This window comes from Sceloporus occidentalis, unplaced genomic scaffold, assembly GCF_023333645.1.
Source record: "Sceloporus occidentalis isolate IW3139 unplaced genomic scaffold, rSceOcc1.0.p SCAF_12, whole genome shotgun sequence".
Lineage (NCBI taxonomy): Eukaryota > Metazoa > Chordata > Lepidosauria > Squamata > Phrynosomatidae > Sceloporus > Sceloporus occidentalis.
The window spans coordinates 10,537,703-10,565,677 of record NW_028316992.1 but is presented as its reverse complement, the minus strand read 5'-3'; the positions used below and the strand labels follow the sequence as shown (position 1 = coordinate 10,565,677).

At 41.3% G+C, this 27,975-nt stretch overlaps 1 protein-coding gene across 2 annotated transcripts in view; it reads right to left on the bottom strand.

The window, feature by feature from the left end:
- Positions 1–23,579: 23,579 nt before the first annotated feature.
- Positions 23,580–27,975, bottom strand: part of FGF18 (fibroblast growth factor 18) — a 146,247-nt gene continuing 141,851 nt past the window's right edge. For both annotated transcript variants that reach the window (XM_089477711.1, XM_089477713.1), the window contains one exon: positions 23,580–26,503. In XM_089477711.1, the coding sequence (XP_089333837.1) occupies positions 26,237–26,503 (267 nt within the window). In that variant the 3' untranslated portion in view covers positions 23,580–26,236. The remainder of the gene's footprint in view (positions 26,504–27,975) is intronic.

Sequence of the window (27,975 nt, the reverse complement as noted above, 5' to 3'; positions counted from 1 at the left end):
TCCTATACAATCAGAATTACTCTTTCCCTGTTACACTTTTGGAACCTTTCCAACATTTGCAACGTTCACACTAATAGCTTATCACAATAACATTTGCCCATCCACTATCTCCTCCAAGAAAGACATTATCCCTGCCACTTTTCCTATGGCTTAAATTTGAATAATGATCCTGAGGTTTTACTGTAAATTTTTATTGCAAATTTTATTGTAAATTTTATGTAAATTTTTATTGTAAATGCATGTTGCTTTTCTATGCCTAATAAAGGTTGACTGACTGACACTTGCACACAGATCCCGCCCCCCAAGAAATATAAAGTGAAATAAATACAGTCTTATGTTTAAAAAGACCTTTTTTTTTTTTACCTTGTGGAGTGGAGCAGGTTCCTGATTCAGAATAAGCTATTAATTGCTGGGAGAAGCAAGTTAGCTGCTAAAGTAATTAATCTGCCAGTGATTAATCAAGTCTGAAGCTTAACAACAAGAACAGCAGAACAGAAACAATTAAATAAATGTTTGTTTTTTAAAGTGTAAGACTCTTTCCCACTTTCATTGGGCTACTTGGCTGCAAAAGGAAGCAGAGGGCAGTGAGCAAAATTTTCCTTTCTTGGCTTCTGTGGCAAGCCCCAGGTTGTGTATGGGGGACTGGTAGGAGTATTTGCCAATGGTTTTTTGTGGGTTTTTCGGGCTATGTGGCCATGTTCCAGAAGAGTTTCTTCCTGACATTTCCCCAGCATCTGTGACTGGTATCTTATACTGTGTGAGTCTGAGAATGCAGGAGTGATTTGCATGTGTATTGCCAATGTGTATTGTATTTGCCAATGGTTTTTTGTTGTTGTTCTATAGATAAAATGTGTCAAATGGAAATACTCACCCTTCTCCTCTGATCACTGGTAAGCAACAGGTACCTAAGCCACACACAAATCCCATGCACTGATCACCCAAAATCATCACTGAAGTGGAATTGAATTTTCACATTGCAAATAGTAGCAGACAGTAGCAAAGGAGATAATTAAAGGAGTTTTTACATTAATGAAAAGATGCTTTCTAAACAGTCTTCCACCGGGAGAACAACAGAAGAGAGCCAACAACATGTAAATAAACCCCAGCTAAAGATGCAGTTATCCTGGTCCAATTGACATTCATTGCCTCATGTGATAAAGTCCATAGACCAAAACATCTGAAAAACCTAGGTTATGGAGGGTGCACAAGGGGAAAAAATTGTAGTCTTGCCAATATCAGCTGAATGTCTCATTCATTCATTCATTTAATGGATTGGTATCCTGTCCTTTCATGTAAATATTTCCAGTTTGGCTGACAGTATCAAAGAAAGTAAAAATAATAACATGTTCAAAGTCCTGAGAAGGCCCTGTTTGCCAGTTTACCTCACCGATGAGAGCAGGAACAATCTGAAGACAATTTCAATTAGCAGGGAGGTCAGGGCTAGAGAAGATTAGTTTTCAGGTGTTCAGGAATCATAATGGCATGGTGCATCTGAGGAAGTAGACTAAGTCTAGAAAAACTTATGCTACAACTTCTTTTGTCCAGTTAGGATGCATATGCACTGCAGAAATAATCCAGTTTGACCACTTTAACTGTCATGGCTCAATGCTATGAAATTCTGGGAACTGCAGTTTGTTATGGCATCAGAGCTCTCTGACAGAGAAGGCTAAATGTCTCCCAAAACTACAGTTCCCAGAATTCCATAGCACTGAGTCATGGCAGTTAAAATGCTGCAGTGTGGATACAGATTTAGGAGCTTATTGCATGAACTTAAGAGTTTCAAGCCTCCCAGGATGCTGGATGGAGGCGGGGATTATCACATGCTAAATTGCCGCCTAATCACTGCCTGCCATCAGCCCAGGTCCAAGCCAGATCTGAGCTGTATCCGCTAACACTTTTTCAAAGTCGGAAGCTTTCTGACTTCCAAAAAGTGCATGCAGATCGCGGCTGGGACCTGGTTGGTGGCGGGCGGCAATTAGGCATTGATTTAGCAAGCAATAACCCCTGCCTCCATCCAACATCCCAGCTCCAGCCCAGAAGGCTTGAAACTCTTTTAAAGTTCATGCAATAAACTCGTTAATCTCAAAGGTGTTACTATATCACCTCGTATACCGATATGTCATGCTAACATGGCTATGTGTCAGAATTCTACCACATGAAAACCTAGGGCAATTGATCAAATAACTGGCGTTAGTATATTTATATCCCCCTTTATTCCATCATGTTACACAAGATGACACCCATGAGGGTCTCAGACGTTAGCCTACCCAGAAACCATGCTTAATTATGAAAGGCCGGTCAGTAAAAAGAAGTGGTCATCCTAATTCAGTACCGCAGGGCGTATTTTCAGATTTTTTTAAACTCTCAAGTTCCTTGTACCAAATTTATCAAATACGTTGTGCATCTTGAAAAGTTCTTAACAACAAAAAGACCAAACTAAATTCTCACTCACCCATATTGGCTAGTTGGGAAATTAACTGACAAAAGTCTGGACAATTGTAGAACCCTTCACCAGCTGGGAAGAGTCAAACAGATTTCCTTTCCTACTTATGTTCTCTGCATAGAACTACTGACTTCCTCACCATTAGAATTTTATCCTGTCACCTGGTTTGGCTTTTGGAGCAATAAAGGGTTTACCTACAAATCCAAGCACCTGCTGACTGCCTATCCGTAATTCTATAAAGGATTTAATGAAGTTCAAGTTTTGTATAAGTGAATGACCCAGAATTTGGTGGTTGGTGCTATCATTTTCAACTGCATTTACTCATAAACTTGTAAAGTGCTCACATGGTAATGCAAAACGCTTTGCATCTGGAACCTTTACTACAAAGAAATAATATTGTATTAATTTGGGACAGATGCAAAAAAGCTAGACCTGACCTCAAAGGATTTTTTTTTTTACAAATAAATACAGGATATGTAGACGATGACTAGATTTGATGAGTAGCTTTCAGCGCTTTTCTAAAAGTGACTATCATCCCAGAGCAAAATATGATCAAAATGACTGGAACTAAAGGGAGGTTATTTTCCTTACATAACATTATGAGAACCATCAGCACAGTCCCAGAAAATATGCAATGTACACCATTAGTGATGAACCCAGATCTCACACCTCAACGTCAACCTGTTTATAAAAGTGGGTTGATGCAATGTTTTCAGTAATTTTGCCAGATGTTTCTGCCATGTTGATTCTAACTTCTGGCAGTTGTGGAAGCAGCAACCACAAAGATTAAAAAAATATACTGTATTTACCTTTATATCGCTAGAACAAGAGCAGAAGAACCTTACTGGATCAGACTAAGGAAAGGCTCATCCAGACCACAATTGTCAGTCAATAATCAGCCTTCAGGAAAAATGATGGGTGACTCTCATAGGCCCAGTGCATGTGTTCGGGTGAGCAATTGTGGGCTGAGAGTTGGAAGGAAAAAGTGTAACCCTTTATCCTTGTCATGCTGGCTCTATGTCTGGGATTCATATGCAGAACAAGAGCATCAAACATGTGTTTGGGGATGTTCAGAGTCTATAATAATACAGTACTTTGAAAATTCATCACTGTTACTTTTGTCACTTTTTAGATACTCATTGTTAGGGTTGCCAGGATGAGAATGGGAGACTACTCCTGTACCTTTACATGCCTTCCAACTATGAACTGCATGAAGTGTGAGAGAAGTGAGCTAGGTTTTTTCATAGGGATTAAGAGATGAGTATGACATTTGGATGTTTGGAGGCGGCGTGGCCGTGACGTCGTAAAGGCGGTGCCCATGTGGACAGGGCACCGCCATTTTGTACATACTCTGTATGTACTAGGGTTGCGGGCATCTAAAAGAGACGCCCCCAGGCAACCCTAGTATGTACGGAGTACGTACGAAATGGCCCGTTTGTACAGGGTCAAAGATACTCTCCACCTGAGAGAGCAACCCTTTTTCTTGCCCCTCAGCTACAATGCAAGTAGTTTCTTGGTCACCCGAGAGATCCCCTTACCCAGCCACAGCAGCATCCCCCAGAATTTGCCAGATACCTTTGGAGAGGATTTGGATGGTACACAAGTTCATAGCTCCTTGTGCACTTTCTAAAAGAAGGCATATGTTCACATAACCCTCACTTACATGGATATACATCTCCAAAAGGATTGCAGCCTTTATTTTCAGCTTTTAATCTTCTGTCATCTCCTACTCAAGACATGAATAAAGTGTCACCCATAGATATTCGTTTTCAAAATTAAAATTGGTGCTTGGAAGTGAAATTGGATTCCCTCAACTCCAATATCTGCTGTCTCTAATAAAAAGACGTAGGTAAATGTTCTTGATTATGGAGTTCTGACATCTGTTGTAAAACGCATCTGGTCTCATCATGTGGTCTATCAGGATACTGGGAGACGAAATATCAAGTGCAAGCAGCATCAAGCTAGATTCCTTTCTGTCTGTGTTAGGGATCTGGCTTTCAAATATATGAGGCATTCTCTGAGCAGAAATAGATGACAAATGAATCTGTATATTTAAAAGAGGGCTTCTGAAGCAGGAACATGTCTTATAACTGGGGGAGTTGTTTTCTAAACTGGCTTGATTTTGTTTTTGCCTGGTTTATCAGAAATTTTTAAGATGTTTCTTCTTTCAGTGTGATCTCTAAACAATATTATCATACATATCCTTTATTACAAATTGACACACATGAGTGTTGTTGTTCATGTTGCCAAATCAAGACCAGCCACATATGAGAGTGAGGCAGGCACTGTACTCACTGCCTAACTATTATACAGCCAGGTTAATGGTTTTCTTGCTGGTGTATAAAATCCTAAAGAACTTGCAACCTGGTTACTTGTGGGACCATCATCTTCATTACAGTCCTTGAGGTTGTCTGGAGAGGGCCTCCTGGTGATACTGGGATTCACTCCTCATTGGATATCTCCACACAAAGTTTTATACAAAAGAGAAAATATAATGAAGGATAATTGGAGATATGATTGTGTTCGAAGGCAAGGAATTTAGAATAAGAACACAAGAAGAATTAAATAATAGTGGTATCCCATGCCATTGGTTACTCCAAAGGCAAATGAAAGCAAAAGTTAAAGCAGAAATAAAAAATTACAGGATTAAAGAGGAGAAGACAGAATTAGAAAAAAAATTATTAGGTGAAAATAAAAAAATCCTATCTAACATTTATAAAAAATCTCCTTCACCCACTCCAGCCGCCCTGAGGGTCGAGGAGGAGGGGTTGGTATCGTGCTATCTAACGCCTGCCAGTTTCAAATTCTATCTTTTCCCCCAGCTATCATTTCTCTTCTTTTGAGTTTCATCCTATTAGACTCTTCTCTCCTTTACAGCTCCGGGTTGCAGTTATCTATCGCCCTCCTGGTTCTGCCACCCAGTTCCTCTCTGACTTTGAATCATGGCTGACATTCTTTCTTTCAGATTCAGTCCCCACTTTGATCCTAGGTGACTTTAATATCCACGTTGACGATTCCAATAACCCTACAACGTCTCGCTTCAACTCTCTCCTAGCTTTTTTTGGCCTCCAGCCACACTCCAACTCTTCAACTCATTCTCACGGTCACTGTCTTGACTTAGTTCTTGCTGCAAACTGCGCCATTTCTGACTACCTGGCACTTGACTTTCCACTATCTGATCATCATTTAATCTCCTTCGCTCTTACTTATACTCCTCCTCCTCGTCACACTGTTCAACGCCTTTTTCGTGATCTCCGGTCTGTTAACTCTAACCATCTTGGTCAAACCCTGGATTCATCTCTCTCTTCCCTAAATCTTGGGGATTCTGCTGACTCAGCAATGTCTTTATTTAACTCCACTCTTTCCTCGACTCTCGACCATTTTGCCCCTGTCTCTGTACGCACTTCTTCCTCTAAGACGAGACCTCAGCCCTGGCTTACTCCCATCGTTAAGTTTCTCTGGTCCTGCTCTAGAGCGGTCGAACGTCGTTGGAGAAAGTCCAAAGAGTGGGCTTATTTTATCCATTTCAAATTTGTTCTTTCATCCTTCTCATGCACCCTCTCTATGGCAAAACAGAATTATTACAAATCACTGATCTCTGCCAATGAGAGGCACCCGCAGCGTTTGTTCTCCACCTTCAACTCTTTGCTTAAACCTCCCTCTCCTCCGGTCTCTTCATCATTCTCTCCTAATGACTTTGCTAATTATTTCATCTCTAAGATTACCACTATTCGTTCTGAGATAGTCCCTCCCGATTCTTCTTCTGCTCTTAATCTTCTTTCACCCTCGCCTAAAAAATTTTCTGTGTTTCCTCCTGCTTCTTTGGATGAACTGTCTACATTCTGAACTCTTGCAAACCTGCAACCTGTCCTCTTGATCCACTTCCTACTCGTCTTTTAATTTCTGTAGCTCCCTCTTTTCTGCCCTCGCTTCTCCATATCTTCAATCTCTTTCTCTCTACAGGCTCCTTCCCTTTGGACTTCAAACATGCTCTCATTTCCCCAATTCTGAAAAAACCTTCTCTCGACTCCTCCTCTTTGTCTAGCTATCTTCTGATTTCTCTTCTTCCCTTTCTTTCTAAGGTTTTGGAACGGGTTGTTTATTCTCGCTGTCTTGAGTTTCTCGAAGCCAACTCCATTCTTGATCCCTTTCAGTCTGGTTTCCACCCAAGGCATTCCACAGAGACAGCTCTCACTAAGATCTCAAATGACCTTTTACGGGCCAAGGCTAATGGCCTTTACTCTGTTCTCATCCTTCTTGATTTGTCTGCAGCCTTTGACACCGTTGATCACTGTCTCCTAGTTGACATACTCTCTGACCTTGGGTTCTCAGACTCTGTTCTCGACTGGTTTAGATCTTATTTGTCTGGCAGATCTTTTGCAGTGGTTGCAGGGGGACAGTCTTCATCCTCTGTTCCCTTATCTGTGGGTGTTCCTCAGGGCTCTGTTCTGGGTCCCCTTCTGTTTTCTCTCTACACACTGTCCTTAGGTAAACTCATTAGTTCTTTTGGTTTTTCCTACAATCTGTACGCCAATGACACCCAGTTGTATCTTTCCACCCCTGACCTTTCTCCAAGGCTTGAACAGCAAGTTTCATCATGTCTCACAGCTGTCTCACAGTGGATGCGCCATCGGCGTTTGAAGCTCAACATGTCCAAGACGGAGCTTCTTGTCTTTCCTCCTAAGCCCACCCTTCAACACTCCTTTTCTGTCTCTGTGGACAACATTTCTATTCAACCACTCCAGCAAGCCCGCAGTCTTGGTTTTATCTTTGACTCTTCTCTGTCGTGTATCCCTCAGATCCAGACCACAGCCAAGGCTTGTAGATTCTTTTTATACAACATTACCAAAATCCGACCATATCTCTCTGCCTCTACTGCCAAGATCCTGGTCCATGCCCTAGTGGTCTCACGACTTGATTACTGTAATGTCCTCCTGGCTGGGCTTCCTCTTTCTCACCTCCGTCCTTTAATTTCTGTCCAGCATTCAGCTGCACGCATTATCACTTCCACCCACCGCTCTGACCACATCTCTCCTGTGTTGACATCCCTTCACTGGCTCCCCCTTCCTTTTCGTATTCAGTATAAGCTCCTGCTGTCCACGTTTAAAGCCCTCCATGGGCTGGCCCCTCCTTACTTATCAGACCTTCTTTTTCCTCACCTTCCCACCAGGGCCCTCCGTTCTGGTAGTCAAGGTCTGCTGTCCCAGCCCAGGATTTCCTCTGCCCCATCTCAGATTCGCCCCTTTTCACTTGCTGCCCCTCACTCCTGGAACCCTCTTCCCCCACAAACAAGAGCCATCTCTTCTTTAACCAGCTTCAAAATGGAGCTGAAGACCATCCTGTTCAGAGAAGCATTCCCAGGCATTGCATAATTGTCACTTGCTTTTTGCTGTTCTTTTGTTGTCTGTTTTATTGAATCATTTCCTGTATTGCTATGTATTTTATATGTATTATCCTACTAGAGAGGCCCCTTCCCCATCACCTTTCCCTTCTCCTTTTGTGTTGTGTCTTTTTAGATTGTAAGCCAATTAAAAAGATTGTATGTACAGCGCTGTGTAAATTTACAGCACTTTATAAATAAAGGTTAATAATAATAATAATAATAATAACACTAATTTATTTTTATTTTATTTTAGCAGAATGATCCAGTTTGGGGTACTCTTTTTGTGAACACTCTTCCTGTCCCCAATAATTCTTATTTTTAGATCTAAGATAAAAAACTATTTTTGCAAGCATCCTAGGAAAGTTACCTTTAAAACAAATGGATGCAATGTCATGCTGAAGCCCTCTGCAATTAGGCAGTGGTAGGGTGAAGTTCTGAGTCCCAGAGCGTCATCCAACCACTGCTCAGTTATGCTTCAGCATTTTCAAGGTAATTACTAGTCTTAAAAAGTAACTTTCATAGCTCTGCTTCTTGGTGTACTTATGTCTTGCATTTTGTTTGCTCTGACGGATAATGCAGATGTTGCCTAATGATTCTATGCAGGTTTGAAATTTTAGATAAAAATGATTTATAAACACCAGTATATAAGAAAGATAGGTAGGTTGCATTCCTGTGTACGTGTATGTCCCTTCAAATCACCTGTCACCTTAGGGCAACCCCATGAATTTAGTTTTCTTAGGTAAAAAATACTCATAGGTGGTTTTGCCAGCTCTTTCCTCTGCCTACAGCACTATTATTTGTTGGCGGTCTCCCATCCATGTACTGAACAGACCTGACTCTGCCTAGCTTCCAATAGCAGACAGGATCTGGTGGCTTTAGGGTATTTAGGCCACCCTAGGTTACATTCATACTGACAATTAAATCAGCTTCATACCATTGTAATTGCCATGGCTCCATTCTGTAGAATCCTAGGACTGATAGTTTGGGGAGAGACACAGACTCCTCTGCTATGCAGCTGTGGTGTTATAAGTGCACTAAAACTCTCTAGAAGGAAATTCTGTATCTATTCCCAAACTACATATCTCAGGATTACATAAAAATGGAGCCTTGGCAGTTTAAGTGCAAACTGCTGTAACTGGTAAGTGTAGATACAGGATGGATGGATGGGTCAGGCCTAAGGTTAGAAGAATTAAATCATCATCATCATCCCTAAAATGGACAGCAACAGCAAAGCACATAGCCCAATGAGGACTGAGCATGCTCAGTGGCCATGGCTGCATCCGCACTGCAGAAATAATCCAGTTTGACCCCACTCTGGTGCAGTATAGATGCAGCCAAAGACTGCTGAATAGCTGTTGGTGAAGGAGTATATAACCAGGTGGGAAATGGAATGGAGTGTCCTGGAAGAGAAGAAATAGGGCACTTCATGTATTAGCATATTCTTGCAAGTCCCACTTGTTTCTAATAAAGACTTTTTTAAAAAAGCTGCACTCCTAAAATCAGTTGCTGGGAATAAGACTGTTGAAACGAAGGCATTCGTTGAGTAACTATGCTTACCATTCTGGAAACAAAACTTACTGAACACAGTTGAACTTACTTCCAAGTAAGCATGCATAGGATTTGAGATAACATGATAATCAAGATAAGCTTAACAATCAATTTGGCAAGATGTTACTTACATTCAGTTTAAAGCACAGCTGGCCGTCACTGTTTTGTTTGTGGTACTGTGGGGTATTTCAGGTAGAAACCCATCTACTCAGTAATAAAATGTAGCCTCATCTTTGAAAGAGGTGGGTTCCAGATGAACAGCTGGTCATAAAACAGTGGTACACTTGATACTGTAAGTGGAGCGTAGAAAAGGTAGGATGCCAAACTTGCTCCAAGTAGAATTTGGCTTGGAATCCCTTGTTCACATCCCTGTGGAGCCTTCCATTATCTTGAGTGACAAGGACCCTGACGTAAGAGATTTCCTACATCCCTCCCCAAAGTCCAGCAACATGACTGGAGCATTTCATTTTTGAAATCCTTTCAAGTACTCTGAGCCCCCACAATGTCTGGTGAATGCAACTTCTTAATTGTTTACCAGAATGTTTGCCACTTAAAATGAAGCCATTCCAGGTACTTTGAGCTTAACTGATACTCACCTAGTGTTTTGCCAAACGTCTTCCCGAGTTTGTTTTCTCCTGTATGTTGAGAGACAGCATGGCCCTTTCTCGTCTGGCTGCAAAGCAGCCAAAAAGGGCTTTTTATTTCCGTTCTGGTTTTCAAAGCTCTTGGCTTCATTGGAAAGGTGTTTAATGAACCACGTACCGTAAAGGTATGCGCTCCGTCACAAAGTCCGGCTCCTGGCTCCTTCACAATGCACAGTAACACAGAAGCCTTGTATACACAGAGGAGGCGAGAGCAACCTGTGAGGAAACAGAACCTGTGGATGAAAGCTTTCTATTGATGAAACATCCCAAAGAATGAACCAGATCCTTGATTTTACTCTGCCTTTATGGAAAGGCAATCTTCCCACTGATTTCGGTTTTAAGATGGTAAAAACTTCAAAACAGAACTAGAGGTCTTGATGGACTTGCTGCAGCCACTTCTAATTTCTAAAATGATTTATGCAAACTAGTGACCTCAGATTCATTCTGCTTACCATTTGTAGGAAAAACTGGCAATTTTTGCAAAATTGGGTCATTTTACATTTGTCACATTTGGAACTGATAAAACGGGACTTTATTAATCAACATTCTCCTTTTTCAGTGGAGTGTAGCAACTATCTCACCCACTGTTCCTGGAATAACAAATAGCAAATAAAAACCTGCTGCTGTGAAGTGTCATGCAAAAGCATGATCAGCATGGGCTAATGGAGCACTTCTGGATGACATTATTAGCTTCTTCTTGCCCCTGAGTTGCAATATGGTTGCTCAGGGGTAGGAGTGGGGTAGCCATATCATCTTGCCTCTGCTGCCAACCTCCATCGCTAAGATTGTCTCCTTTGAATTAAAGGTAGCTTCTCGGGGTTTGTCTCTTGGGTCATTCATATTTCTGTAGATATGAATGTGATGTAGGATCTTGGTGAATGATATGTGATCATGAATAGACTATTTCACTGGCAGTTCCTCTGATTGCTACGTTAGCTAAAAGGTCTTACAGCCTTATCACACTAGAAAATAAAGCCAAAATGGAGCCAGAGTGTAGTACCATCTCACACAGGAAGACAACTGAAGTGCTATGACATATATGGTAAGGAACAGAGAAGTCACTACTCTCTGTTTCTGTCTCCCCTTTGTTTTCTAGTGTGATAAGGCTCTTAGACTCTTCATTGAAGATAGGTTTCCTTTAGATGCTGTAATATTTGTAAATATTTCTCCTGACACATTTGGCCCATGGCTTTTATTGGTAAAATATTTGTCAATAATCCACACATTTTTGACAAAAACTCCTTGTGATAGAGACGGAGCAGGAGGCGTATTCAGATCTACCAGTAGATTTCTGTGGAGCTGGCAGTTTATCACTTCCAACAATAGAAACAACTTCTTATTAAAGTCTCTGGGACATAATTGATTTTGTCTGAAATGTACATAAATATGTTTTTAAACTGTTTTAACCTTTTAAACCTTTTTAACTTGTTAATTTGTTGAATTTGCTTTCCATCTGTTTAAATATTTATGTTTCTTTTACATTTTATACTGTTTTAAAGTGTTAAACTGATTTTACCTGCACCTTTCTCTGAGACCTCATTATACAGGATGTGATAAAAACTTTTTAAAAATTGGGGGTGGAAATCACTTCCTAATTTAGGTTACTGAAAAAGAATGCACAGGGGAAAAGCAGGACTCGATTTCCAACTGAGCTTGATTCTGAATATGAGTATGTACAGTGTGTGTGTGTAATATGTATATTCAAGTCACTTGTCAATTTTTGGTGACCCCATGAATTTCATAGGGTTTTCTTGGGCAAAGAATACTCAAGAGGTGGTTTTGCCACTTCCTTTATCTGACACCTAGCCTACAGCACCCGGTATTCAAATCCTGATCTTTAGAGACCAAGTCCAGCACTTAAACCACTACAACACACTGGGTCTCGAGGACATGACTGCATAGTAATAATTCTGAAAGTGAAAATGAAAATAAATTGTAATAATAAAAAGTGTAATTAGTAAATAAAAAGTAATTAGTGAATAACAAATGGAATGAAGATTTTATTTTTAAAAAAAATTAATGGAAATTGCAAGCTCCCTTGGTCCCACCAAAATCTTACATTACCTTAAATGATGGCCAGAAACCTGTTGATGATATGTGCAGGCATAATGTCAAATTATTTGTGCACATGTCCCATTATTATAATTGTGAATGAAAGCACCCTATCCACAACAACATCCCGGCAGCAACACCTGTCTCCTTGCCACTTTGTGCCTCCCCATGTCCATTTATTTGGGGAGACCAAGGGATTGTCAGACATCATCATTTGTGTTTCTGCAGCAACATGCACAAAGAAGCAGGCATCTTTCTGAATCCGGAGATCTACAAGCATTGTGTCATCTTTGTGCATGCAGATACAGAAATGGAGACTGACTGATCAAACCCAGCCCACCCCCACCCAGCCACTAGATGACCACAGGATCACCCAGATGGCAGAGTGACAAATTATTCACATGGAGACAGGGGAAGGAAGGGAGCTATGCCTAGTGAAGTGTTACATTTTGCTGGGTTGATACAGGAATTAGGTCACTGTTTAGGATTTAGTGTTAAAATAACAATTATCTTTAATAAAGGTAATGTTCAGTACCCAACCAGAGGCTAGTTGTCCATGTACAGAGTTACATAAAACTAGCATGACTATCTTAGAATCGAGTTGGAAGAGACCAAATGGGCCATCCATTCCAACCCCCTGCCATGCAGGAAATCACAATCAAAGCATCCCCAATAGATCTTGTACACCATGTAAATGCTTTATTAGATATGTCAGGGTAGCACAAATATATAATCTAAATCAGATTATATAAAACCAGTTGATATTTTTGCTTATTTTGGCACGTGACTTTCACAACTCCTAGTCAATAGACCCCAAAGTAAAGGATTATGGAGACTGCTGTCCAAAAGCAGCTGGGGGGGGGGGAGGAGCTGTAGTTGCTCACCTTTGATGTAACTGATAAATTTGGGGACAGCGACCAGTATATTTCTAATCCCCCATTCAGAAAACCAGTAGCCCTTGTTTGTCTCATTTTACCCACATGTGTGGAGACATCCAAAGAATCTGAATAGTGAGTCATAGGTTTGCCCTTCTGTGAAAGCATCTTCAAAGACCGCTCTTCATCTAATCAACAATCGCAAAGGAAAACACAGAGACTACCGGAATGAACCCAAGATTCTCTCTCATCAGTTAGAGGCCCTTTAAAAAACCAAAAACAAAGGATTCCCTTTGGCTGCTCTAAGAACAGACTGTTGGCACCAACCTGATGGAAAAAATTTTATTTACTTATTATGTTTTTTTTTTTATCCTGCCCTTTTCTCTAAGGAGCTGAGGGCAGCAAATATAGTTTTCTTCCACCATGCATGTGAAATAGTTCCAGTTGAGAGTGGTGACTATCAAAAGACCACCCAGCACACTTCATGGGCAAGTGCAGATTTGAACTCTGGCCTCTTTGGTCTTAGTCCAGCACTCTAACCACAACACAACACTGGCGGATGGTGCACTACTGTTGCCAAGGAGTGCTATGCCGACGGAGTACCATATTATACAATTACCCTTGGAGCTGGAGCTAAACTGGAGGTGTGAGTACAACACTCTGCTCTGACGACCATCCTCTCTTATTCTTTGTAGTGTTGTTTAGTGTGGTGCATTCTTCAGGGTTTCAACATGCTGTATTCTTTTGAGTAGAGCCCTCCAACCCAAGCTGGCTTTATCCGTAAGTAGTTACTGTTAATTTGAAGCAGTGTATTGTGTACGGGACACATCAAATGGTTCTTTCCACTGTGTTTTGCCTTTGTGAACAGTGGATTTCACCCCCATTGTGAACAGCCAGCCCAGTTGCTTAGCTTTTGTGTGGTCCGGCAGCATCACACCCCAAGGTGGTATGGTTGCAGGCACTGCCATTCCCCTGTTATTTACAATGGCTAATTAAGATCCCACTTACAACCCTTCACCCCACCTTTAATTCTTAGACGAAGCAGCCAACAAAAGGTTTTGATTTCCTTTTTGGCTGGAAGACCTTTTGGCTTCTGTGAGCGAAAGGGGGATTAAGGAAGGGAAAGTGCATAAAGGTATGTGCAAAATCACCACGTCAAAACTGCTCTCAAAATGCTGTCTCCCAGGGATGAAAAATGTTATGAGCAGAAAGGGCTAATTGGAAGCTGGTTCAGAGATTGCACACTGGGTGGTAGTGTTGGGGGAGAGGGGGCAGGCCCGCATTTTGATCTGCCACACGGCAGGCAGACATGTCTCAAATTCTTCTCCAATTTGCAATGTGGCTCAAACTCACGCCATGGGAAAGATCCTTTCTCCACCCCATCTCCATTTCTCCCCCACCTGGGCCATGCAGAGAAGGCTGGCTTAGAAACAGCAGCCAGACATGAAGGAGGATAAAGTGTAACACAAACAAAATGTCACATCATCTTCATTTCATCGGCTGGAACAAACTCCGGGCCAAAACATCCCTTGGATGCTGTAATGGACTCTCTCCTAAGCAAGATTGTACATTCTGCTAAGTTCAATGGAACTCACTGTGACATAAGCATGCCTAGAAACAAAGCCTTGAAATGAGTGCGAGAGCCCTCTAAATCCACCAGGAAAACCAATCAACACATCTTGGCTGAAACTACTTGTTTCTTTAGAGAACCAGCATGGTGTAGTAATTTCAGTGTTTGTAATCTGTTCATGTACTTAGAAATATCTGCTAGAGAGATTTACTCATCCCCTAAACTACAGTTCCCAAAATACAATGACCAGGATTCAAATGTCCACTCAGCCATGGAAACCCACCATCTCTGACAGCTATCCTATCCTAGGTTTTCTTGGCAAGATTTGTTCAAAGAAGGCTTGCCATGGCCTTCCTCTTAGGTTGAGAGTGTCTGACTTGCTCAGGGTCACCTAGGAGATTTTCAGACTAGCACTTAAGCACTGGTAAAAATGCAACTAAATCGGCACTAAAACATTTGCGTTCAGAGGAGATTGCCTCTCCCCAAATGATTCGGGGGTGCTGGAGGAGAGCTGACGATTCGCTGACATTTAGGAAGCACGCCAGGCTTTCATACACACACGCTTCCTAAACGTTTCAGTGGTGATTTACCAGTGCTTACCCCACAGTAAGTGCGGGTCTTAAAAATCTTCCTAGAGAGTTTTTATATTCATGAAGCTAACACTACAGATAACTACTAGTAATGGTGAATATATATATATACATACATATATATATATATATATATATATTCTCCAATTTTAATTGTATCATGTTTAATCCTGTTTTAAGAGAGAGAATTTAAGACATAATATTGAATGTGGATATTTTAACGTGTTGTGAGCTGCTTTGATTGTCTCATCACAGAAAAGCTGGATAAAATTGTAAAAAATATATTTATTATTTATTATGCCACCTCTGAATTATGCCAGTTGCCCTCATGTCCTGGATTGCAATGATTCTGCTGAATGTGACCCTTGTTGGAACCAGTAAGAAGGATGGAGTTGGAAAATGGTAGTGAAATGTAATGGTAAGAAATTCAAGGTAGCAGAAGGAAAAGGAATATAAGGCCGGAGCAAGGGAGAGTGATATGAGAAACTGAAGGAGCAGGTGGAAATGTTTGTGGTGTGCTGACAGGTTGAGCTAACTTTGAATCATTACCAGTGGACAGCTGCTGCTTCTCACCGGAGAACCATCTCTTCAGGTCTGGTCAGGGGAAGATCTGAGAAATGGAGATACTAGAAGCCTTGGCCTTAAGGCTTCAAATCTCAAGGCAGAATGGAACTGGAAGGTTACAGGCCATCATATGATTTGGGGACTTTTGTTTGTGGCGGCTACAGTTAGGAAATTATTGAAAAAGTGAGGGAATTGGCAGGCCTTCTTCTCTCAGTCATCTCATGCATTTTTCTTTTTAAAAATTGTTGGTTTGCTTTATAGGCTGTCATTTAGCTTTTCTTTTCCACTCTGGTCACACCCAGAGAAAGTTTTATACTTCAGTAGCAAGTTAGTTTTGGTTTTGGTTGTTTTTTTTTTTTTTTCTGTGCTAGTGAGGGGCATAGTCTTTCAGTCATTTTATTTCTTCAGCAAGGCCAAAGAGTTGCCAACATAGTTTCTTCGACTACAGTGCATTATTTTTGCTGTTGGTGTAGTGTGCCTTCAAGTTGTTTCCAACTTATGGCAACCCTAAGGTTAAAGATTAAAACCATATCAGAGGGTTTTCTTAGCAAGATTTGTTCATAGGGGTTTGCCTCTGAGACTGAGAGAATGCGACTTACCCAAGGTAGTTCAGTGGGTTTCTATAGCCAAGCAGGGATACGAACCCTGATCTTCTGAGCCATAATGCAACACTCAAACCAGTACACCACAATGGCTCACTCAGGAACACAAATTCTGTAAATTCCCCCCCCCCCAAAAAAAAAAAAGTAGCTTTTTAAAGTTCTGGGCAAGACCCCTGCCTAACAGGCAGTCACATTTGAGCTACTGTCAGTCTGAACACAGATCACCTACTTTTATTCTGAAAACATTTTTTCCAGCTCATTTTGCATTTCATTAATTACTTGAATATTTCCTGTTTACCATTTGGGTGGGTGTGTTTTTCTGTATATTTCTGTGTGGCTTTCATCTGCTGTTCTCTTGGGCTGGATTATATTTGTTCTTAAGCAGTGCCAGCATGTATGTAGTGTGTGTGTGTGCACCATTTGCTGAACTCCCCCAGGCAGTAAAATGTCTCAAGGCAGTCCGATCTATAGCATCTAGTAACCAGGTATAAAACTGTCTCTGGACATGGAGGTTCTACGGAGCAGTCATTGATTTCATTATTGATTTCAGTGCTTGTATAACTCTTTTTCCCAAGAACAAATAGACTTTTGCTTGCTTTACCCTAAGTGAGATTCTGTATTTTTCCCATTCTTCAGTGCTTGCTTCTATATGTTTTGCAATATAGAGCCTTCTTTCCTTATTCGCTCTTCACACAATTGCAGCCTTGTGTGAGGGACAGAGGTGAGTCTGCTTCCATGAATTAGGGGAATATCTACACTACACAGTTACATTTTTTAATATTTTTTAAAAATTTATTTTTATTTTATTTTGTTTTAATTTGTTTGCTAGAGACTTCTAGCCCATCCTCCAAAATGATATTTTAGGTACTCTGAATGCTTGTCTAGGCTGCAGAAGTAAACTGATTTAATCCTCAGCCCCTCTCATTTTAGAGAACTTTAGGAATTGTTGCTTAATGGTCTGGAAGAAATTTCTCTTAAGTACATGACCAAACTGCAAATTGCATGTTTAATTGGATGGAGCTATGGTAGTTAAAGTGATATGAAACTGGTATAACACAGTATAATATAGTAGGAGGAAGTACACATAAATCAATCAGCAGAGGTTCTTCTGACTGTGATTCCAATGGGTTATCTAAGCATGGGCTCTTCCTTGCTCAAAAACCATCTTTTAAAAAGAAGACCATGCAGTTCTAGATCATATATTGTATTTATATTAGCGGCAACAAGCATAACACATCACCTTGTATGGATGTGAGAGCTAGGCAGTGAAGAAAGCAGACAGAAAGAAAATCAACTCATTTGAGTTGTGCTGGAGAAGACTGCTAAGGATACCACAAATGGTCAAAAGACAAAAAAAAAAAAAAGTGTGGGAGGGGGGTTCCTAGAACAGATCAGGCCTCAACACTCCCTAGGATCCAAGACAAGTAAATAAAGGCTGCCATACTTTGGATACATTACGAGAAGACAAAACTCACTAGAAAAAACAATAATGCTTGATGAAGTTATAGCAATAGAAAGAGAGGAAGTCACATGTCAGATGTCTAGACTCATAAGCTTATCACATGGCACTTGGAGGACGGGAACAGAACAGAATGGAAGAAAACGTGTGCATGGGAGAATGCTGCCGGTGCCACCGGGAGTGCCCAAGCCATTCCCCAGCTTTTCCAGCCAATTTTGAAGAATGGTTCAAAATCGTCCTTCAAAATCAGTTGCCACGAATGGCTGGGGAACGGCTTGGGGACTCCCGGTGGCATTGGCAACATTCTCCCCTGCGGTAACACATGTTTCCTCCCCATTCTGTTCCATTCCGTTCCCATTCCTCCAAATGCTGTGCGATAAACTTATCAATCAGGGAGGTCACAGGCATGAACCTGAAGGGGATGAGCAGAGTAGTTGAAGACAGGAGGTCTTGGAGGTGTCTCATTCACAGGGTTACCATGAGTCAAAGCTGACCCAAAGGCAGTTAACAACAATACAGCACAATAGGCATGAGACAACAGCAATAACGCTCAGACTCATAAAATGAAGAACCAGGTTGAACACAGACAATCGTTTCCTACCACACAAAGGAAGATTGGAAAGAGAAACAGCAGAATTGACCCAGCAGAATATCAACAAACTGCAGTCCATCAACAGTGGGTTGAAACACAGACAATGGTTTCCTACCACACTACACATATTCTATCTGACCCCCCTCTCCTCATGGGGGCTCTCTTGGCCAATTCTTCGCGCCTTCTTTTTTGGTTCATACAACCCAATACTCATTAATATGGTTATCAACTCATCTTGACTTTAGGCAACATCCTTCCTCCTGCCTTAACCCCCACAACTTGTCACTTCATCTCCACACCCACAAAGTTTTTCATTCCAATGACCATTCCCACACACCTATATAGGTCTGTCTCTCAGCACCATGCATCTGAAGGAGTAGGCTCAAGTCTATGAAAACTCATGTTACCAACTTCTCAGTTGAGTTAGTTAGTTAGTCTCAAAGGTGCTACATGACCTCTTTGCATACTTATTCTAAACTGTAGTTTTTAGTTCCTGGCTGGTTGGATGGACACATATATAAGAATCTGTACAATATTTGTAACAAAATTTCAGAAATAGGTGGAGGCTGAAAGTAATTATACATCTTATATACCATTGAGCATCCTACATACCAATGAGCTTCTAATCACGAACTGAAGCATAATACCAGTAGTTTTGAAGCTGAATTTGGAGTTTTTACCCAAGTAATACTGTCATGGTTCATGTGAATAAATGGAAAACAAATATAATATCCAAGACATTCTGTTTGCCCATGCCAAGCACAGCAGTAGCGCAGATATTCATATGTGACCAAAATGGTTTCAAATGTTCAGCTAATTTGATTAGATTGTTTCCCACCCTTATAATAGGATCTCAGATTTATACTTGTTAAGACTTTGAGCTTAATTCTGAGAGTACTAAATCCATGTCATGCTTGCAAAAGAACATTTAAGCTCAACCCAGCTGCCTTTCTATTGGGAAAAAGAACTTCAAGACACTGTTAAGTCCTCTTGGCATTATGAGGTACTAGAGTGAAAGGGAGCCATATCTGTGACATGACTGTTCTTGGAGCACAGCTTCTGGATGTGAAATGGAAATAGAGATGATGGTGCTGGCACTAAAGCAATCATGAAAAGGTTGCATTTTTCGGTTACAGAGACCTTGTGTAGCACGCACATCAAGAAGGCAGTTCAGATCTTGGTCAGGTTTCATCACCATTCTAGTATGAAGATTTTGGACTTCTCTGTTTCTTCTCCCATGCCCAATTCATTCCACCAAGTGTGAGGAACAGTTCCAGAGAATTAAAAATCTTCCACTTTTAGGGACAATTTGATTTCCCCCTTATGGGCCACCTTTGCTTTTTTTTTTTTTTTTTTTTTTTTTTTTTTTTTTGTATGTATGTATGTATATTTGTGTGTATATACATCTGCCCTCAGGTCATCTGTTGCCTTATGGCAATCCCATGAATTTCATAGGTTTTCTTATGTCAGAAATACTCAGAGGTAGATTGGTATTGCTTTCTTCTAAAATACAACCTATCACAACTGATATTCCTTGGTGATTCCTCATCCAAGTACTAACAAGGCATGACCACCACCACCACCACCAAGTTTCCAAGATCAGACAGGATGTTGTGTGTTCAGGGTATTTGCATGTGTTTTTCATGTTTTGTTTGAATATGATGATCGCTACTGATATACCTCACTATGGAGCTCCATATCTGAGATAACAATCACCTACCCTCACAAAGAATGATGCACATCCAAAGGCTTCCAGCTAGGCTGGGTCAATTTTTCTTACTAATAAGACACTTCAGGTTTCAGACAATAGAATAATAAAAAAGAATCTAGAACAAAATGAAGGGTAGTTCTTGCAACTCAAAATAAAGGGTAGTTCTGTGCAGACCGGCCTTAAAGGCTGGCTTGTGGGGGGGGGGGGGGAGTCAGAGCATAGCATCCACACGATGCATGCCCTGGCTCTGCCCCCTGGGGCAGCGTGATGCTGCGTACCACTCCACATGAAGGAGCACTGTAAAGTTGCGATGTCGCGGCTATCATGCCCTTTGCAGGGTGCAAAAAAGACCCGGTTTTTGCGGCTTCTTTTTGTGCCCTGGAAATGCCCGATTGGGGCTGCAGTGTTTGGTTGCCATGGCCCCAATCTGGCTGTAAAAGGGGCGGCTGGAGGCCACCCCTTTGGAGCTGTCTGCAGAGCCCCTCACTTGCTAATGTACTCATACCAGACATTCAAGTATTGGCTGTTGCAGTTAATAGTCAATGCATGCTTCTAAGAAGTGTCATTGTTTGCTATCATGGAATTTCTAATTTTGAGAAATTCAATTGTAGTACGAGGTGATAATGATTTTTTAGATCTAAACTGCTGTTACTTTGGCCTGGTACAGACCGCTATTTTGTGGTGGCCTGGGGCTGAAATTAGGGCTGGGGAGTACGGAGAGTCCGGATGCTCCGTGCTCTCCCGGTGCCATTTTGGGCACCCACGCACCCACATGCCACGCGTGCCAATGTCGTATCTTGTACGCTGCATCCAAATGGGTCGGCGCACAAAAGACGTCACTGCCCCGCTCCAGGGCACTAATGGCACCTTGGCAACAGTGTGGAAAGGAACTGCTTTTCGCAGCTCCTTTTGGGGGTGGATCGTTGCTGCGCCTGTGCAGTAGGCATGGCAGTGATCCGGGGCAGATCCCTTCCTGCCCATCTGTACCAGGCCTCTGTTTCTAGAATAAGCTGCACCCAAAATTCCATGAGTGAGAGTCTCAGGCCTTAGAGCTTTCCCATATCTTCCCCATTCTGCAGGGCCCCTTAAACCAGAAACTTAGGAAATCTGGAGATGATATGTAGGGAACTGTCTGTATTTCACATAAGACACCATCTTGTATAAATGGAAATGTCTTTTCACTTGCACAGGGTATCTTAGGATGAAAGTCATCACCTTCAAACAAACTGATTACCAAGAAATGCTGGGGAGGAAGTGGGTGAGGAAATCAGGACATAGCAGAAATCCAAGACCCTAAGAGCCAAGGCATCCTATCCATGCAGCCCATTTTCTGCCCGGCCTGAAGCATGATAAGCCCTGTCACTGTCAATCCCCACTTAGCTATGACAGGAAAACAAAGGCTGCCTCAATATAGTGTCATGAGTATATGGTATTGTATAACACAGAAACCATTCATGACAGACATGATTTCAATGGTTGTTTCCCTGACTTCATCAGTGCTGGGAGCTGCCCTTCTATCAGGGCAGAGCACTGGCTCATCTAAGCTGTGTTGTCTAATAATAAGATAGGCAGCATTTCTTTCTGGTCTCCATCAGAGTTCTTGTCAGGCTACTCTGATAGCTAAGATCACATTGTTCTTTATGTAGCTCACAACTGCCCCTCTTCTGGTGGGATTCCAGTTCTGTCTTCTGCTTGGAGAAGGGCTCAGCTCATTGGTGGTACCTACACCCAGTTGTCAAAGATGTGCCCCTACTGCACCACAACTTTTCCCATTGAGCAAAGTTACTAGACTCTCTGTGGAGCATTTTAAGGGTTCTAGAGGACTCCTGGAGGATGGAAGAGGGACAGGGAGGTCCTATTCCACCAGCCAAGTTACCTATGCCTAAATTTGGATTCCACTTACTGTCACTTTTAACCTGAAAGGAAGTTCACGGCCCTCCTTCTACTGGTGTGTATAGGGACCTCCACACAAAAGGAGAAGAGGTTAAAATTTACATTAGCAGAATCTGTCTTGAATTTATCCCCTACATCATAAACACAGGGATTTCATTTTAAAAAAGGTAAAATCCTCCATTGAAGCTAATGGAATATTTCCTACTTTACTCCCATGGATGGGGATGTGAATTTTGAAAAGTAAAAACCTGGAGGGGGAGGTTAAAATATCCTATACTTGTGTGTTAGTCCTGATCCAGGCTGGGACCCTGTACAATTACTTTCAAGGATGTTTTAAGCAAGAGGACCAACTATACTCTGTTCAAGGAACATAATGCAGATGCTCTTTCACACCACTCAAGTTATAGTGTTCTGATTCCTCTTTGACTGCCATGCTTTCCTCATATGGCATCCTAGGATTTGAAGTGGAGAAAGAGGTCTTCAAAATTCTCCACAAGGGAGCTCCTCTGGTGTTTCTAACCAAATTACAAACCCCAGGATTCCATAGGATCCATATGATTCTAAAGTGGAATCATAGCACTATAAATGTGTAATGTGAAAAGGCCCCAGAATTTGACTCTCAGAGATTGCCTAGAGCATTCTGATGAACCATACCAACAGAAGCTCATCCATCGAGCTATAGGCCCATGTTACTGCAACAGCCTTCTCACTGAATAGCTCTAAGCTGAAGTGGGGAACATATAGCCGTACAATTGCTACTAAGCGTCAGCTCCCATCATCCCTAACCAGCAATCAATCATGAGGGATCATGGGTTTTGCAGTCCAGTGATATCTGGAGGGCCACTCTTTCTCAGTCATGGATCTAGTTGTCCCTTCTTTCCTTAACCGTTCCCTTTCAACAAATGATGAGCCATGTCAGAGGAACCACCCTGAAGTGTCTGAACAAATCATTCTGCTACAATGAAAATTTCCCACAGTTGCAGTGCCAACTTGCATGATTAGCCAGTTACTGGATATAAACTGACCCTGCTCCCCTGTCATAGTTGGCTTTCAGGCTTGTGACGTGAGCTGGTTTATATACAGAAAATTATTTTTCACATAGTAATGCTTATCACAGCCTTGGGCTAAAAAAAGATGTGTTAAACCATGTGTTGCTGTTGTGTGTTCAAGTCATTTATGACTTATGGAAACCCTAAGGTGAATCTATCATTGTTTTTTTCTTGGCAAGATTTCTTCAGAGGACTTTTGCCCTTGCCTTTCTCTGAGGCTGAGAGAGTGTGACTTACACAAGGTCACTCAGTGGGTTTCCAAAGCCGAGTGGGGATTTGAACCCTGGTCTCCCAGAGTTCTAGTCCAACACTCAAATAACCACACCACAGTAGCGCTTTCAACAGTAAGCTGGGCAATTTTTAGAACTGGCTTTGTACATTTTCTTGAACAAACTAGAAAGAGGAATAGAAAGAAATTAAATAAACCAACAGACTTGGTGACTGGACAACCAACTGTGAATGGCCTCCTCAGGTACAACTGTTTATCTTTTCATCAGGAATGTTCCTGAAGCCATGTTCACTAGTCATTTTGAACAATCACAAATATCTTCTTTTTTCTTATTTAAGGAAAATAAAGTTTATTTTCAAAGGCTTTTGACTAAGAGTGCATTTTTAACAAAGTACATAAACTTCTGAAGGTCAGCACAAGAGCCCAGGCTGCCTTGTCACTTCAACTGGCGGTCCCTTTGCCCAGGTCCCAACTACAGGACTGGTTCCAGTGCACTCCCCTTTATAGCTTACACATGGATTATACAGAGATGCTTATGATGAATTTTCACTTCAGTCCTAAACACAGTTGTTGTTTTTTAAAACACAAGTGATATTTTCCCACTGGTGCTTACATCCACATAAATGTGTATCCAACTGAGGTGGAAAAACTGGCAGCCACAAGCAAAATAAGGTAACCATCGGCATACAAACCCTACACACATTTCCTTGGTAGAACCATTCACATAAAGCTCCAGCAGTGTCATCACTTCTTAATGGCAGTTTTAGCAAGTGGTGCAGCTAGAGTTGGGATTGGGGAACCAAAGTCTAGGGCCCTGTGGCTTAGAGGAGGCCACAAAGAATGACCCAGGGAGTTGCAGGTTATTGAGGGCAGTGCCAGACTGGCCTGCCATCAGTACCAAGGCCAGCATGGTATTCCAGGGCCCACTGTGGTGGTGGTGTGCTGCTCAATGAACTAGCCTTTTTTTCCTTAGCTTTAAAAACATTTTGTAACTAGGCAGCAGCTGGCTGGGCATGTGCATAGGAACAGGTTCTCTTAGTTCACTTGCTGCCTTTAAAAATATACTCTCTTTTTCTACAACAAAATGGGACTAACTTCCAATTAAATGCATGAAACCTCAGGGCAGTAGAAGGAAACTCCAATTTGATTCTCTTGTCAAGATGGTGCCATGATTTAAAGCCATTTCAAATACAGAAGTGCACACGATCAAAATATTTCTGCTTTATAAAGCAAACTTTCGTTTGATTGTTCTAACACAGTAGTCCACAAACTGTGGTCTTCCAGATGCTTTGGATTTCAGCCCCCAGAATTCCTGACTGTTGGCCGAGTTGGGTGGAGCTTCTGGGTGATGAAGTCCAAAGTCTCCAGAGGACCAAAGTTGGGAACCACTGTTCTAATATATCAAGAATCATGGAATTGTGGTTTTGGCAGGGGAAGAGAAATGTTTGTTCTGAAGCAGTACACTCCGAGTGTCTAAAGGTGCATGTTGGAGAGAGGGTCAGGAGCATGAAATCCAGGGTCTAAGATGATGTAGCTGCATCACAAGTTCTTCCCAATCTAATCCATATCAGACAGAGGACTCATGCAGCACCAACTAACCAGGAACACACCCAAGGCAGAGTTTGGATTGATTAATCAACTCATTCATTAATTAATTTTGGGACTACAACTCTGAGAATCCATATGCCCAAAATGGCTGGAAGGTGCGGGTTGTATTCCAAAAAAAAGTTAATTTTTCCAAGCTTTGAGCCTAGGTCAGCTGCTGTCATTGAGAGATGATACACTGGGAGCATTATGTGAGCAACACTGAATGTTTCCCGCTTCTCCCCATCAAACAGGTAATATGACATTGCACCCAGTGCAACTTGGTCCCATCAGAACAAGATGGATGTAAGAGAGCAAAACAGAAAAACAAAAACAAAATCCTTTTCATGCTGCATTTTAAAACCTCCCCCTGTACTTAAACAAGGCAGAACATTTTGCAGGAAGTCAACATTACAACATTGGGGGTGGGGAGATGAAATCATGATGCATTCCAGGAGGAGTTGAAATTATTAAGTTCCTGGCACATTTGATATAATAACATTTTTGAATTTCCATACAGATATCTAAATTCTTCTTAAACTCAACCCCAGGCAGCAAGTTTTAAGGTCTCAGTGTAGTTAGGTGAAAAACTGGGGGAGATGGGAAATGTGTGCACAGCAGTAATACATGTTCATGTTTTTAAATAATTTTCTTTTTAATTGTTGAGGCAGTAATACTTGGTTCATGGAACTGCAATATACAGAGAGGTGAAATAAATAGCTTATATATATAATATATATTTATATATATAATAGAGCTGGTTTTAAAATATTCCCTTATCATTGGTGTTATTAGGCTATTTTACTTAGTCACTTGAAGGTCATTAGCAGCATTCTCCAGAAGTGAGCATCATAATGCAGGATCACAGAGGTGTGACACCTTATGTCGTCGGAAAGGTTACAAAAGACTGAGGTATTGAGCCCTCCATGGAAGCTCAATGACGGATTTGCAGACCAACTTGTCTCGGTCAGACTTGCAGCAGACAATAGAACAGATCACTGCAACACCAGAGAATTATCCAAAGGTTTTGGGGGACTTTGGGAAAAGAATTTTGGTTTTCTTTGGTTTGTGGTTTTGGTTTTTATTAATATTTCTATTATTCTTTTCAGATGAACTTTTTCCCCTCTAGGGATTGGCTTGGAAAAGTTGTCCATTCCAAAAGGTTGTCCATTCCAAAAAGAGAAATAAGCACCTGTATGTCAATCCACAGCATGAAAAAAAGTCAATTTAAATAGAGCCATTCATTTCTTCTTCTTTGTCTTCTTCAAGTTACAATAAATCTTTTACAGCTTCCCCAGTGGGTTTTTTTCAATCCAGTCTTTTTTTTAAAAAAAAAAAATTAAAAACAATGTACAAAAATAGAGCTTCTCCCTTATTTTTAGTGTAAAAATATTTCTCTGGTACAGTCTATCATTTGTAGTTTATTCTCCTGATACTGTCTTTGCCTTTTAACTGGGGTTGGTGGGTCGTATTCTCCTAGTCCTCTTGGTCACTGTGGTATACTTGAAAGGTTTCTGTAAATCCACTTGACCCTTTGGGTATCTTTTCATAAAATGAACATCTTGCTGGTTCTCCCGTGTCTTGGGCCCTTTCCGGGGCCTCCCCTTTTTGGTGAAACCAACATACCAGCCTGAGTACTTTGCCGACATGAGCGCCGTGTAGTTATTCTCTAGGACTTTCTCAATGAAGACACACTCTTTGCTGGTGCCATCCGGCTGCGAACAAAAGAAAACCATGGTCAATATTTATGCATAGCTCAGTTAACAAAATAGATGTATTCCTAGGCATTCCTTCTTTAAGAGAGGCAGAAATGACACGGAAAGAATAGATAGGTTCCTGCACCACAAAGAAAGCAGAGCAGTTCAGCAAACCTTTTAATAAAAAAATGCACATGTGAAATGAAACAAGCAAGTTAGGTAATCCTTGCATAGGTAAGCAAAAGCATTTGAACTTCCTAGAGACTATTTGAAAGCTTCTTCCAAAATGTATCCAGAGATAGTCATTTATTTCACAAGCCTCCACTTTTTTATGATTTCCACTTTTAGTATAGATCTACCTAATTTTTTAAGAGGATGGGGGAGCTAGTGAGGTAGGCTTATCTCCCCACCCCTCTCCACTGTTTGCTGTGTATGCATACTCCATAAGGGATTCTGGAGGTAGCTGTTATTTACCTAACCTGTTGTAGGCAGGCTACACAGCTACAGAAGGACTGGCTAAATAGAATCTCATTCTTTCCCATTTCATGTTTTTTGTTTGGATGATGATGATGATGATTATGCATTGTTTACTGCAGACATATGCAGCAATCCAAGGCTGAATGTATTTCTCCAGCCCTCCTTCACTATCCCTTCCCCAGTGCAGATGCTGTAAAAAATTCCCAGGTAGACTGGGGACAAAAAGGAAAATGGGGCTGAGGAGCATTAAAAAGGCTTTGTAAAAGGGAGCTGCTTTGTTAATTTTGCCTGTACTGAACTTAGTTTAAAACTGCATGTGATTCTTGCAAAACCCAAGTGAGTGATTTTACCTGAACAAAGGAAGATTAAGATAATCTCTTGCCATATTATATTATTATTTCAGCATATGTCTGTGTGCGTGCATGATTTTGTAGGGGTGCAATAGACAGGCTTTTCAGGAATGCAGCTTCATTTGTTTTAAACACACACACACACACACACAGAGCTATGAAAAAAAAATACTTGACCAGCTGAAATTCTGGATGTCAGAAAGGTGGACACTTTAGGTTTTCAGTGGCTGATTCTCTTTACTTACCTAGTTATCACTAGAAAAAAAAGAATTGTGAAAAATAGTGAAAAAGCACAATAGGTTTGATAAAATACATGATTCATGCAGCTGTATACAATATAGACAGGTTGGAGAATCTTGATTTTGTTGAGAGAGAATTTTGGTTACCTAGTCACAGATCATTAGGTGATTTCGGGCAAATCACACTCTCTCAGCCTCAGAGGAAATCAATGGCAAACCTCTCCAGAACAAATCTTCCCAAGATAAACCTGTGATAGTTTCACCTTAGGGGTTGTCATAAATCAAAAATGACTTGAAGGCATACAACAACAAAGTAGTCCTTAGGATTGGATTGTGGCTTTGGCACGGCTTCCGGACTCTTAGGACGCATGCATCATTTAAACAGCATACCTCCAAAGTGGCCCGAAGCAGCTTTATTTTGGCC